The sequence below is a fragment of the Phoenix dactylifera genome, unplaced genomic scaffold (genome assembly GCF_009389715.1).
Source record: "Phoenix dactylifera cultivar Barhee BC4 unplaced genomic scaffold, palm_55x_up_171113_PBpolish2nd_filt_p 000190F, whole genome shotgun sequence".
Taxonomy (NCBI): Eukaryota; Viridiplantae; Streptophyta; class Magnoliopsida; order Arecales; family Arecaceae; genus Phoenix; species Phoenix dactylifera.
In genome coordinates, this window is record NW_024067717.1 from 862,378 (window position 1) to 876,589 (window position 14,212).

The 14,212-nt window shown below is 40.2% G+C and overlaps 2 protein-coding genes across 2 annotated transcripts; one reads left to right on the forward strand and one right to left on the reverse strand.

The window, feature by feature from the left end:
• LOC103720325 (type I inositol polyphosphate 5-phosphatase 5-like) lies at positions 1-4,158 on the forward strand. Its single transcript, XM_026809698.2, has 10 exons — positions 1-390; positions 489-576; positions 699-770; positions 891-978; positions 1,075-1,179; positions 1,984-2,518; positions 2,596-2,789; positions 2,876-2,984; positions 3,373-3,521; positions 3,642-4,158. The coding sequence occupies exons 1-10, from the start codon at positions 307-309 to the stop codon at positions 3,856-3,858; spliced, it is 1,641 nt and encodes a 546-aa protein (XP_026665499.2). The 5' UTR covers positions 1-306; the 3' UTR covers positions 3,859-4,158.
• A 2,782-nt stretch (positions 4,159-6,940) lies between these two features.
• Positions 6,941-13,445, reverse strand: LOC103720317 (phosphatidylinositol transfer protein 3-like). Its single transcript, XM_008809962.3, has 6 exons — positions 13,305-13,445; positions 10,961-11,050; positions 10,617-10,793; positions 9,168-9,266; positions 8,769-9,011; positions 6,941-7,559 (listed from the first exon to the last, which is right to left on the reverse strand). The coding sequence occupies exons 2-6, from the start codon at positions 11,027-11,029 to the stop codon at positions 7,134-7,136; spliced, it is 1,014 nt and encodes a 337-aa protein (XP_008808184.2). The 5' UTR covers positions 11,030-11,050; positions 13,305-13,445; the 3' UTR covers positions 6,941-7,133.
• Between the last annotated feature and the right edge of the window lie 767 nt (positions 13,446-14,212).

Consider the following 14,212-nt stretch of genomic DNA (forward strand, 5'->3'; position numbering starts at 1 on the left):
TCTCCCTCCCACATAAGTTGGCGGGAGAGTTCGTTGTCTTCAACAACGTTAGCAGCGAAAGGAGGCCAAAACGGAAAACAGAGTACGGCCTCGCGGCCACCTGTAGCCACCCCTCGTTTCAGGCCTTGGCTCTCTTTCCATCTCCCAAAACCTCTCTCCACCATCCAATCTTCCGTCCCCCCTGCCTCCATCCCACCCGCTCTCGCTTGCCGGCAAGCCTCTCCGGCGACCATGGAATTATGAGAAGAATTGAAAGACGGCAGAAACCAAGTCCATCAATTGACGCTCGGTTTCGTTTCCATCTGAATGTCCACTCAAGAACAGCCTCGTGATATGACCAAATCCAGCGCTAGTAATGAAAATTCCGTCAAGAATGATAAGAAGAAGAAGGTATATGTCGAGGCTTTGTAGCTCAGCTTGTCCTCCTTCGACAGGGTTCCTGTAATTATATTACGTGGTTGATCTTCTCGTTTACCTTTCATTGCCAGTCCATCATACCAAATATTTTTAGCAAGAAGGGGAAGAATGGGGGAAGTGCAAATGACGATATATTCCCGCGGAGGGATATTGTTTATGGTATACAATCTTTTTTGAATAATTTCTTTGATAGTTTCATGTCATTTGTCCAAAGTAGCATATTTTTTAAGTTTTTCGTGACATGCATTTTTCTTGTTTCTTTGTTTTTCCAAATTTGATAGATTTAGAGAGGAGGTACATGATAAGGAGAAGTTTCATGGACACATCTCCAGTTATCAGAAAAAGCTTTTCAGGTGGCTTGTGGAAATTTTGATCTCAATACATCCATTGTGGTTGATTGCTTGAATTCCAGCATAGCACAGAGATTAGCTATGTATAAGCCAGACTTTTATTTTTGATTTGCTTCTCTTCAGATAGACACTCGAGCTCACGCATCGAAGGTCTGAATCTATGCAGCTTCGAACGGCCATGCCGGCAACCTTCTGAAATTCAGGAATTCCGGTAGGATGATATGTGATTCGTTCATGTCGAGTTGTATTCGGAGAGCCATGCTTTCAGCCTAATATTTCTTATGTGATGAAATTTTGTGCATTGCAGGATATTTGTGGCAACATGGAATGTAGGGGGGAAGCCTCCACACAATGGTATCAACCTAGAAGATTTTCTACAAGTAGAAGGATCCTCAGACATCTATATCTTAGGGTAGGGGAAGCTATATCTGATGTTTTAGTTTTCTATCTTGATATGGAACAAATAATTAAACACACAATCTGGTACAATGGCATCACTAAAGATATATAAGTTTGATCCCAAGAAATTGTAAATGCTTTGTGAATCCAATTATGATGAAGCTGATCCAAATCGACTTTCTACATTAACAAATTGAATGCATGTCCATTTGCACATTTGGAGAAGGATCTCTTCACCATTCTTAACTCATTCACATTGTGTGATTAAGTTTGTATTGAGGGGTTATTGGTGATAGCCTTATTTCATTTAATCTGGGTGGATCTATGGATCCTACTTTGTAATTATTTCCTATTCAAGGCCAGCAATTTCAACCCAAAAAATACCACTTACAGTCATTGTGACAAGCCATTTAACCATTCAACGTAAGTTATTAATTAATGAGCCGATATATCGTACGAGTCAGATATATTACATCAACTATGGCTTCTTTATAAGTAATGTTAGGGAAATCTCTCAAAATTTATTATAAGAAATGTGCCATGCAAATCCTTAAACTCCATGGGTAGTACGTGAAACTAGCATTCTCTTCACCAATAACTGCAAATGCGGAGAAGCCATTCATTTAGACGAATCAAGCCAGTCTTTCATATTGTTCGTTCAGTTGATCCTGACAAAGAATTGAAGGGAAAAATATTTAGCTATTAGGAGCTTTCCTTCTATTATATCAGCACTAGTCTTCTTCATGCATGCATTAGAATCCACTAACCATGGACTAGAATAATGTGGTGTTCTTTCTTCTCTGTATTTCCTTCACAGGTTTCAGGAAATAGTTCCTTTAAACGCAGGGAATGTGTTGGTGATTGAGGACAATGAGCCTGCTGCGAAATGGCTCGCCCTCATCAGCCAAGCTCTCAACAAGCCCCAAGACCAGTCCTCCAGGGATGACTCCTCTGATCCCAACACTGGCTCAAAACAAAGTAAAGATTCCAAGTCCACGAGCGGCCTCCCCTTCTTCCAAAAGCCTTCACTCAAGGTCCTCAGCAAGAACTATCGTGTTGATAGTGCTCTTGTTAAGACCTGCAATTGCGGATCGGAGCCCTCCAGCGTCCGGCGAAGGGCAAGAGAGCTCAGGGAGTTCGTCCAGAGAATTGAGTCCACCGACGAGGACTCTCCGATTACAAAGTTTGCAGGCTCCGATCAGCAAAACCAGATGAACTACTGTTTGATCTCGAGCAAGCAAATGGTTGGTATCTTCCTCTCCGTGTGGGTCAGGAGTGAGCTGGTGCAACACATCGGCCACCTTAGGGTGGCCACCTTGGGGAGAGGGATCATGGGCTGCCTTGGTAACAAGGTCAGACACAAACTTCAGCCTCATTAGCCCCCCATTAAAGCTAAAATTGGTGGCTCACAGGAATGTTTATGCTCCAGGGGTGCATTGCGATGAGCATGTCGCTTCATCGGACGACCTTTTGCTTCGTCTGCAGCCATTTGGCTTCAGGAGAGAAGGGGGGCGATGAGCTAAGGAGGAACTCAGATGTCAATGAGATCCTGAAGAGCACACAGTTTCCTAGGATTTGCAAGACCCCGGGTCGTCGAATTCCTGAAAAAATCCTTGAACATGAGTATGGATCCATAACTTGCAACGAGCCGGAAACTAGAAACATGATATCAGATTCTTTAACTCCTTTTAGTTTTTATTGCTTGGCAGTCGAGTGATATGGTTTGGTGATTTGAACTACCGTGTAGCACTAAGCTATGACGAGACAAGAGTGCTTCTGGAGGATAATGACTGGGATGCACTCCTAGAAAAAGATCAGGTATGTAATCTTTGTCTAATCAAACAACTTATAATGGTGAGATGCTTCTTTATTGGCAAAATATAAGTGCAAACAAATGCTAAAGTTAGGAATTATAGAGTATTGCATTTCGCTACATATTAAGTCGATCAAATGGCAGGATTGGTAGGCTAGGATAAAGTTGCCATGATAAGCTATATGTTGATCATATCACTACCTGTCATCCTATATATCACTACATAGTTAAATTCCATGCCTTCATTGTGTCCCCCTTCATGGCCTGTTTACCATACCGCATTGCTCCATATCGAACTTATGGTTGGTTAGACTCTTGATAAAATGATCATATTTCTGAGGCTCCCTTTTCTTTTCTTTTCTTTTCTTTTCTCCCTTATACTGCTGATTACAGTTAAAATTAGAGAAAGAAGCAGGGAGAGTATTCAATGGGTGGAAGGAAGGGAAGATCTATTTTGCTCCTACTTACAAATACTCACACAACTCCGATTCTTATGCTGGGGAGACAGTAAAATCTAAGAAGAAGCGTAGAACACCTGCATGGTATATTGTAGCATTATCTATTCCAAGTATATATATACCTTCCAATGCTAGTAATTAGGAATTGATAGGTTTAGGCAGTTCTAATAAGTTCCTTTGAATGCTTTTATGATATTAATCCAGGTGCGATCGAATATTATGGCATGGGAACGGAATAGAACAGCTTCAGTATATAAGAGGAGAGTCGAGATTCTCCGATCATAGGCCTGTCTGTGCCGTATTCGTGGCTCAGGTTGATATGAGCAATGGTGGCAGAGGCAGAATGGTTTATTCCAGTGTCGGTTCGAGGATTCCTTTCGATGAACTCATACCTCAGAGACACAGCTTCTATGAATTCTAAAAGGGAGATTTCTCTTATTGTGTATACTTATATAATGAAGAAAGGTTGTATCTATGTCCCTAGCTTGCTTGTAGCTCTCAAATTAATTACGTCTCCAAACAAGGCCAACAAAATTGGTTTTTGGCATGTAAAATAGCTGTCAGGAACTCAGGTCTTCTACGTTTCTTGTGTCCTTTTTTCCCCCAAAATTTCTTTTGAGGGCAATGGGAACTACATGTAACAAACACCATATATATCACAAGAGAAACTAATAATATAAAGGCATCAGTAAATACACTGACCCCCATTCAATAAAAAATACATGAATTCTTTTTTTATTGGTACACCATGCTTATGCACCTATGTATATAAGTAATCATAGGGAAAGCTCACGCACTAGTACTATCGTTCTTTTCCTTGTACACCCACCTGACGACATGTATAGTAGGAGAAGATGAGCATGAGCATCTCCTATTGTGATTCTCTTCAGTGCAGTTCAAAGTTCCAAATCCAACTCTTCTATAGAAGTGGCAGCAGGTCTTCTTCTTCTGCAGCCAAAGGACTGTAATCCATGTCCATCTCCTCCCTCCGCGTCTCAAACACCATATGTCCATCACCATCCCCTAATTTAATGGTCTTCCTGTGTCTCTCGGACACACCATTGATGAACCCATTGCCAATTCCTTTTTTCATCCCTCATGCAATACAACATCATGAGCTCATCAACTGACCTCTCTGGGACACCAATCTCAGATAAGTGAACTATTCCACTAGTCTGATGACTCTCATCACAATATCCATCACTTTCCATTCGTAGATCGGAATTATGCTTTGAGCACCCATTAAGTTCTTTGAATCACCTCGGAAGCTTTTTTTCTTTTATGTCCTTAATAAACTCACATTTCTTCTTGTCATTGCTGTGATGATTGGAGGGAAATCCTTGAGGTGCAGTGTTGCTTAAGCTTCAAGAGGGCCTCCTCCTGGTTAACTACATACCTTAGATGATGGGTGCACCAGACCCCGTCGTGTCCGGCCGAACCCACGCTACTTAACATCCATGGACTGCTTCTGCGAGTTAGCTACAACGTCGGAAGCGTGGGGAGCAAGGGGTAACCCAACAATGAAGACGTGCATGGGTTCCGAAGCGGACGCAAGACGGGGGGTGGAGATGCATGATGGCCCGGATCACACGCGGACGAAGGATGGAGAGCCAGAGAGGCTTCGGAGCGATCGTGGGGAAATGGGAGCGATGCGTGATGGCCCGTAGTTCGCGTTGACGTGGGGGAGAAGGGCACTGATGGACTCCGAAGCAGATGGGGGGACGTGATCGGAACTGATGGACGATAGCTCGCTTTGTACGGAGGCAGGGGAGTAATTAAGAGTGAGAGGGGAGTGAGGGGAGTCTTTTGTCTCCTGTCCTGCTGGTTATCTTGTATTGGGTTCCTCTCACCCGAAGAGAGAATTGTAACTCTGCTATTTTGCATGGCTTATCTTCTCTTTGGGAAGAGCCATTGGATATCATTTCCTTTCCCTTGTCTTCATTTTCTTCTTCTCTAGTTGGGACCTACCATTAGACCATGTCTCACTTTCTCCAGCATTCATTTTATTCTGTAGTCTCTTAAGACTGCCAAACCAACCTTGTGATATGGTCTAAATTTGGGCTCATATACTGGATGACTGTACTAAGAGCCTCAGCTTACAAGCCTTCTTATGGTCATGAGGTTCCTTATCCTGCCTTCCAGGGCCTCCTCTCCTGTGGGCCACCAAGGAGGGGATGGGCCCTTATCCAAAGGATAACCTCCTCTATGGAGGTTCACAAATGTTTGATAGTAGGGAGGAAGAGAGAGAGATGCCCTTTGGCAACAGGCAATGGGCTGTCGAATGGCAGAGCCCAATGGCTAGTTGACAGGTGCAAATGAAATCAGGGAATTAAAGACCACCGAATCCTGCGCTGAGGTAGGATGTGCAAGAAAAATGGAGACGGTTCAGCCTATTAAGCCAGCTAACTCAGCAGCAATCAGAAAGGATAGAGGTCCTAGCACAATTTAGGATTTTCTTCAATACTTGCTTTCCTATTAATAACCTGATTAGTTTACCATATTTCTCAAAAACTTTCAAAAAATACCTTCGCAATCATATGTAGAGACCTTAGAAATGATTAATACATTATCCTACATTAGGACTCATTTAGTTTGCAACAAGAATTTTCTCCTACTCATATATTTTCCTAGAAAACTAATAACTAGATATACCATGAGAAAGGAATTTTTGAAAAAGTTGGTTGAGCATTTACTTTTCTAAAAAAAGTTGTATTAAACATATGTCCTTAAAGAAAAGATCTTACTATATTCTATTTAAAAGCTTAAGAGTACTTTTGAAAAAAAAAAACCTAATTTCCATCCGAATTTTTCAATGTTCCATATGAGTTTTTTTTTCCACGAAAAAACTACTTTCTCATCTCCCTTCTTAAAAAACTCTAATCAAATACGAAGTATTTCTCCATTTTTTCATTACCTCCTCTTCTTCCCGTGAGCCAAACGAGCCTTAGACGGCATATTTTTGGGCACAAGCAAACCTCTTCTTCAAGCCTTCCCTCTTGTACACATCTGGACCACTGGATTAAACCTGGGCGGTCAAAATACATAGTGGAATAGGGGAGTTCCCTGCGGAGTTCCATTCTTGGCCGGGATTCATTGCGTTGGGAAACAACTGATAAGCATAGGAAATATATTGTTGAAATACAAGCTGAAATCCAAATAGTCCATTCCCAATGAAAGCTCGAAAGGGAAAAGGTCTGACGATCTGCATTCATCATCATAATGTCATGGCCCGCTTAATTGTAGTTCACAGTGCACAACAAGAGGCACCTTGTTCAGCCCCCACCAATACGCATACGAAAGGCTTCAGCTTGTTCACTCTCAGCTACAATCTTATATACTGCCTAGCAATAATGGTGCACTTAATTGGAAGTCACCATAAATTTTCCCCCTAATGGGCTTCAGCTGATACACTGACTCGCAAACAGTTATCAATAACCACGTGAATCCTAGACAAAAAAGAACAAAGCTTTGAATGGGGCATCACATAAACAACAGTAAGCAGGGGAACCGAAAGGTAGGAAATTGAACAATCTTCGCAGGATAAAGTGTTGATTTCTGATGGAATTCTTCTTAGTAAGGGGAAAAATATCGAGCTCATTTGAAGCTCAGGGTGAACAGCTATGAAGAAACACAGGTAATGTAAGTTGGTCTTATTCAGTTTAACCCAGTATCACATTAACAATTCTTGTTCTCCTCTCACTGAACTGACTGCTGATCTGATCCGCCACTCCTCCCACTGCCAGTTACCTCCACTGAACCATCTACAGGTGAACATTCAGAATCAGGCATATGAGTTCCTGACTTGCCTTCACACTCTTTATCAGACTGATCAGAATCTGATTCTGAGTTGCCTGTGTCAAGGACTGCCATTGCCATTTCCAAAGGTTTAGAAGACATAGACGCATTCTCTTGGCTCCAGAATAAAGGAATCCGCTTATCATCTTCTCTCATCCTCTGCGCATAGTCATTGATATTGAAACCCACTTGGTTATGGCCCCCAAATGCACATTCTAGTTCATCCATGTTAAAAAGTTCTTCCATGATCTTCTTGGTGCTGTGGTCGTCAGAGTACACAAACTTAACTTTTCTGTAAGTCTTCGGCTCTAGAAAGGGTTTCACCACCTGCCACACATGATTAATGCATCTTTAACTAACAAAAGTACATCTACATGCTTGATTTTGCTGATCTCCCGAATCCAAAAAATATATATTTCCATAAACTTACATGAAAGTCGAGCTCTATAATGATGCACAATTTTTAGAATGATCAACTTCACCTGGCTGGATCTTTAGCAAAATATCGATAATGGGCTAATAAACTAAACCTATATAACCAGTGCAGGCGTTGGGGCTTAAGATACACCTACTAGTTAGGATTAGGGATTATTATGTGTTAAGGATAAGTTAGTAATTTCTGTATTTTCAGATATTTAGAAAATATATGCTAGATGGACCATGAGAATGCATGGAATGGTGCATTTGCAGCCTCATGAAAAGTGGCTGGCATCTCCCCACGAAGAACATTGGTATATGAATCAAAAAGCAAAGAATCATCTGGTTGTTATCATAAAAAATGAATCATCTGGTTACGTGAGAGAACTATTTACAATTTCAGCTTCAAATATCAAAAGGTAGGTATTAAATAATATATCATTGATCAGCAATGCAAACAAGGTTTTAAGTCCCGGTTGGATGGGGGGGGGGGGGGGGGTGTCCCAGTCGTCCTGTCCTATTCCTATGAGAAATGGGACAAGGACAATGTCAGGACTCTAAAACCGGGGAGAGAAGAAGAAAGAGGAAAGAAAGAAAAGAAGGAAGATGAAGAAAAGAAAAGGTGAAAGGAAAGAAGAAAAAGAAAAAGAAAAGAAAGAAAGGAAGGGAGAAAAAAACAAAGGAAGGAAAGAAAGAAGAAAGGAAGGAGAAAGAAGAAGAAAAAGGAAAAAAGAAATAAAGGAAGGGATAAGAAAAAGAAAGAAAAAGGAAAGGAAAGAAAGGAAGATAGAAGAAAAGGAAAGGAAGGGAAGCAAGAAGAAAAGGAAAGGAAGGGAAGCAAGAAGAAAAGGAGAGAGACGGAAGATATCAATCAAGATGGATGATCGAGACCGCCGCCAAGATGGGGTAGGACAACGGACGTCCTGTTCCGTGGAGAAACCGGACACCTCTGTCCTATGGGATTTAAAACCTTCAATACACACATATCAAAAAAATAAAAGTAATTACACATGGCAAGTGAGGCAATTCTATAGCTGCAAGTCATTTTTTCGCTTCTATCTCAAGAGGCAAGTTGTATAAAAATGTATTGATGTTTTTAATGTTAAAATGGATACTTACCATCCAGAAAGACTCGAAGAACTTTGGTGGGTTGTACAGAATTGCTAAGCCCAGTCTTTCTGGGTAATGATCTTGTAAAACATGGGCTGTTTCCTTTGTTACTTTCACTGATAGGTTTGAGAGGTTGAATCCATGGAAATCAACGAGCCACACCATCTGTTCCTGCTCTGGTGGAAGGTTTATAATAGCATTCTCCATACAATATACCAAGTATCTAATCTGTCCCTTTGTTGACTTTGTGTTCTGCAGTTCAATTGAAATTTGAGAAAGTGACATTTAGGCAAGTATCAGCAATGTGAAATTACAGTTTTCGTGAAACAGGTTTCTACTAAATCCAATATCCATATGCATATGTGCATTTAGGCTTGGTGAACCATAAGGAATAGAAACAGATCAAACCTGGCACCCAGGTCTCATGACAAGAATGCTCCTCCCATGCTTGTCGAAGTAATTAGTTCTGTAAATTTTTCCTGTCTCGGCTTCATTGGCTACCTCCTCCTAAAAGCAATAGTATTGAAAGGATAAAAAGGATAAAAGGAAAATAAAAACCAGTAAGTTTCACGATAACAAGCAAATTGTATTACATTAAAACTGTAACCCCTGTCTACATTATGCGGCATCTTCCTTGGATAGTTTTTGGGAAGATAACTCAGAAACATAACTGCAGCTGCTGCCAATGACATAACTTGAAAAACTAAGGCTGCTAACAAAGCACATAACTAGAGACACATTTGAAGTTTTATATCCTTAACAGCATTAAAGTTGTTAATTTTGCTTAACTCTAAAACAACAGAAATGACTCATTTGCTTTTCCAAGACAATGGGTGAAGCAATTTCTTACATTAAGGTTCACCTGGCTGTACATTGAGAGGGAGCAGTGGCCGAGACAGTTTGTTTTTTCATGCACCAGTTTGTTTTTTCATCATATGCCTGCCTCTTTTTCAATAACATGGTACCTAAGTGCCTATTCTTGGATCATCAATATTCGATACCATTATAAGAAATTCTCATGGATTTCAGGAACTTAGTTCCAATTTTCAAGCTGTGAGAATAAACAGATGACCTAGAGATTGACAAACAAGATAGAAAAGCACGCAGGTTTCATGGAAACTTGCCCTATTTGTCTCTATTAAGAGCCACAAGATTGACCAATAAAATTCAGAAACATATAACAAGGAATAGTAGAAGTAAAGCCAATATATAAATCTTCAGTGAAGGCAACTTAAGTAGACAACATATAAATTTCCCCACAAACTCACTTTGCTAAACTCTGCCATCGTGCCTAAGTCCTCTCCTAACTTCCCCTTCCCCCTTCCTTTCTCCCCCATTACTGCACTGCTATGTTTTGTTTTTTTTTCCTTTTGTTTTCCCTTTCTTTTATTTTGGTCTTCTAGGCCCATACTCCTTTTTGCTTTCATTATTGTAATTAAATATGTTTTGTTCTTACCTCCTTTTTTTCTTTAAATATATTTTAGATTTGGCGTTGGCCGCCTTTTTTAGTTGAGCACAAGTTGTATTGCTTGCTATTAAGAACTAAGTTTCTATCATATACAAAGTAATTATATATATACATCAACAGGAAGCAGGATAGAAACTTATGAAGAAGTATGCAGAACCTTTAGTTCCAATATCAACTAAACAACTCTCATTCAACATTTAGAAGATATAGTTAAAAGACGCCATTTTGGCCATTCCACATCAGAAAAATTCTTTTGTATTAGCCCAATGATTACATTCTCCGAAACGATGATACACAAGAATGATTGCACTATAACTTCAGCATGCAAACTAGTTCTCAAAAGAAAAAAAAAACACTTAGCATCTGAGCTTCCGTCATAACTGACTTACCCAGCGAATTTCTTCTGGCTTGTATTGAAGGCGCCATTTCAAGGTTTCCTTCAGCATTTTAGTTGCCTTCTTAACATTCCAATTTCTTGCCGCCAGATATCTTGCAATTGATGCATCAGAACAATAAAGGGATAATTTGTCTGGCAATGTGCCTAATGATGCTCTTACTATACCAATCTGCGACGGAAAATAAAGAAAACATCAAAATCAAGAGAAAATGGGATACACCTTTTTTTCCTCAAAAAAAAAATCTCTTAAACCTTTAATTTGAAGGCATAATGCATCCACTTTACCAACATTCTAAACTTTATAAACAAGAAAGCAGCAGAAGAAAGATGGATCACCTTAGCTCTCTGCTCCTCAAATACAGATTGCTTTTCAGAACCATTTGACGCGGAGTTCATTGAACTCATACTCAAAAATTCTGAGGTTTCCTGGAGAGAAAGAGCTAAAGAATGTGATGTTCACGAAAAAACTTTTGCCCGCAGAAACAGGCAACAATCAGCTTCTCTTAAACCTAATGTAAAACTGCAATTAATTTAACATGATAACTCCTCTGAGAATTTAACCAAAAGACGAGAATGAGTTAATCAACTGTGGCCAAAAAAAGATGAAACCAAATCACAATACTTGAAGAAAAATAAAATGATTTAGTTATAGATAAATCATTTGGCTCTCTGCAAGTTTGACTTACCGAACTTACTTGCATTTTGTGTCTCTTTACCGGCCCCAACTAGTCCGCTATATCCATTTTCTTTGTCCACTTTTCCTTCTAGCATGTTGAACATTCTTCGATATCTTAGCCTTGTGTGGTTAAAACCATCATCCAGCTTCTTTGTGTTGAATTAATTTTGTGTCATTCCTGTTAGTTCACTTACAAACACACTGTGCATTTAGATCTGTCTCTTTGTCCTGAGTGAGTCACTGCCTCCTAAAGGCACTTTCAGTCTATCTTCAAATCACTTCTTGTGCTTTAAGTTAACTCCCTGACCTAAACATAAGCCTCTAAGTGTAGAAAAGGGGGAAAACTCAAGAAAATCAGCCAAGCTTTTATCGAATCTAATAAAACAATAAACTGCTCCTAGAAGAGGCTCCATCTGTTCTTATCTGGGTCTCTTCCCGGCTACAAAGAGTCACTAAGCTAGCTGATTTGAGTCCAAAAGGGACACCTTTAGACTTACAAAGAGTTCACTAATAAGGTTATAAAATTTGATCCCTGTGGTGCCCCATGCTGCAATAATTAGAGACCCCTAAAAGCAAACGGTGAAACAAATGTATAAAGGCTCATGTTTTGGTAAAGTAACTGAAAACTTCCAGAATGAATGAAAATAGAAGCATAAGGACCCCCGACCTGAGAATAGAATACTATAATTGACTTAGAGAAAAACAATCCTTATTAGATAAGAAGTCTTTTTTGACCAAAACAGTTATTAGATAAGAAGTCTTCGAGGGAACCAAACCCTAAGACTTCCACCTCTGGGTAACTTCTTAAGTAAACACTTAATCGGCGTCCTGGACTAGTAACTCACAGCTGGAAAGATTTCACCTTTTTGCCTCATAAGTCTCCAAGACTTTCCCGTCAATCTTCTGAAGTTATTATATGAACTATGTTGCTTCAGACAACAAAATTAAAAATATATATGTTGCCACATTCTAGCCATATCATATTCTACTTTTCCAAAATTTGCCATACCTACATATTGGTAATAACATCATATCCATATACTATATCTGAGTCCATGCTTCCTAGCATGCCATACACTTCTGCAAACTTCTGCTACCTGCACCTTCTTATAAGCAGCATAAATCACATAAATGGTGGATTATGAACTTGCCCCATATCAGCCAAACAGAATAAACATTGCCTACAATTGCATGGATAGCATTCTGGTGTCCTTGTTATTTTCCTTGTTTTTGTTCTGAGAATAGGACAGAAGGAAGCCGAGCCAAAATTGGGGTGAGGGAAAGATTCAATCCAGGTCACCAGCATCCAGTGCCCAGTACCCTGCCAATTAAGCCACTTGGCATCCTCCATGCATATATTAAACTTTCTTAACGAAGATATTCTTTTGTCCACCCAAAACTCCATTGACACAATACATCATGCAGTTCTCCTTCGCTGCATGATTTGCAGCCATTGTTGAGCAAACATCAAAAATCTGCCAATTTCTGGTCCACATCTTGACCAAAATCCAGTTAGTCAACACCATTCTCTACCGATTCCACTACTGAAAGACAAAAAAAAAAAATGGTATCCAGAACACAAATTTATATCCAAGGGATCAATTCAATGCCGTCAACAAACTAATCTCTAACGGATCAGAGCACAACCATTTTCTTATATTATTCAATTAAACGCTTTAATCGGATGAGCTAAATTACTCACAGAACGCAACAAATTCGTCAAATGACATTAATCAAAAGTAGGTCAAAGATCGTAATCCACACCCATCACAAAAGTCAACCAACATCCATAAAAAAGATCGCAATCCACCATTAACCAATAAAACAAACTAGTCAAAATCGTTAAATTGTGTTCCCCCCAGATTCCGGGAGCCCACATATCAATTGTTGGCAAAGATAACGACTCGATGCCAGATGGAATCCAGAGAGGAAAAGAAGGAGATCACAAGCGCAAGATAAACAAGAGCAAATGAGGGCGGTGCTAACGTGAGAGGAGTGGCTTACCTCCGGCAAATCTGGCGGCGGATGACAGCGGAGCCACGGTCCGACCAGCTGAACGACCGCCGAGGGTAGAGATATCCGAAAAAAGGCTGTCCAAAGCGAGACCGAGGGAGGGAGGGGGAGAGAGAGAGAGAGAGAGAGGTGGGGGGGGGGGGGGGGGGGGGGGGGGTGGTGTGGGGGGTGAGCCGGTTAATAAGGGAGCAATAAAACCAAAGAGCAGGCGGTGGAGGTTCGGCAAAAAAAAAGAAAAAAAAGAAAAAAAAGGAAGGCGGGGGTCCACCAATTGGACGGTAGAGATTTCAACATAATAGGGTTGATGAGTCATGAGGTGATCAGAGGGGGGGAATGGGTTGGAATATTCTGTGTGGTGGGGCCCACATAAAGGTGCATGAAAATCTAATTGCCGAGCATGTGGTATGATTGATTGTGTGTGGGTCCTTTCGTATCAGAAAAAAAAAATGTTGGGGTTAAATGAGCCCGAATTTGATCCATAATGATGTAATTTGGACTTAAACATGATACTCTTGTAGATTAATCATATGATGTCTTATCTTTCACTTTTAACTAAGTTAAACAAAGGCCTTGAAGGATTGGGCCCATTGATCAAACTAGAAAGGGCTACATAGCGCCGAAAAGTAGATTTAGCATGTTAGATATAGGTTAACTTGAGAAGAGAAGAGGACAACATGTTCTAACTTATCAAGTTAAAGAGTAAAATTTAGATCTAAATTGTGGACAAATTATATGTGGCGGTCAAGAAAAGTAACACTGGAAATTGAAATGACTTAGAGCTCTGGCATGAAGCATGCTTCTCACTTCAAGGGCCTATTACAACCTAGTAATTGAGATTTGGTACCTTAGATTAGAAAGAAAGAGAAGGAGAAGGGAAAGAAGAAGAGGGTGAGAGAGGG

What these genes read in the sequence shown, in the direction of transcription:
- LOC103720325 (XM_026809698.2), top strand. Translation starts at nt 307, where the DNA reads ATGTCCACTCAAGAACAGCCTCGTGATATGACCAAATCCAGCGCTAGT. An exon ending in AGAATGATAAGAAGAAGAAG is followed by an intron (nt 391 to 488) that starts GTATATGTCGAG and finishes TTTCATTGCCAG; the next exon opens with TCCATCATACCAAATATTTT. An exon ending in TCTGAAATTCAGGAATTCCG is followed by an intron (nt 979 to 1,074) that starts GTAGGATGATAT and finishes TGTGCATTGCAG; the next exon opens with GATATTTGTGGCAACATGGA.
- LOC103720317 (XM_008809962.3), bottom strand. Translation starts at nt 11,029, where the DNA reads ATGAGTTCAATGAACTCCGCGTCAAATGGTTCTGAAAAGCAATCTGTA. An exon ending in TCATGAGACCTGGGTGCCAG is followed by an intron (nt 9,012 to 9,167) that starts GTTTGATCTGTT and finishes ATTGAACTGCAG; the next exon opens with AACACAAAGTCAACAAAGGG. An exon ending in TCTTCGAGTCTTTCTGGATG is followed by an intron (nt 7,560 to 8,768) that starts GTAAGTATCCAT and finishes CATGTGTGGCAG; the next exon opens with GTGGTGAAACCCTTTCTAGA.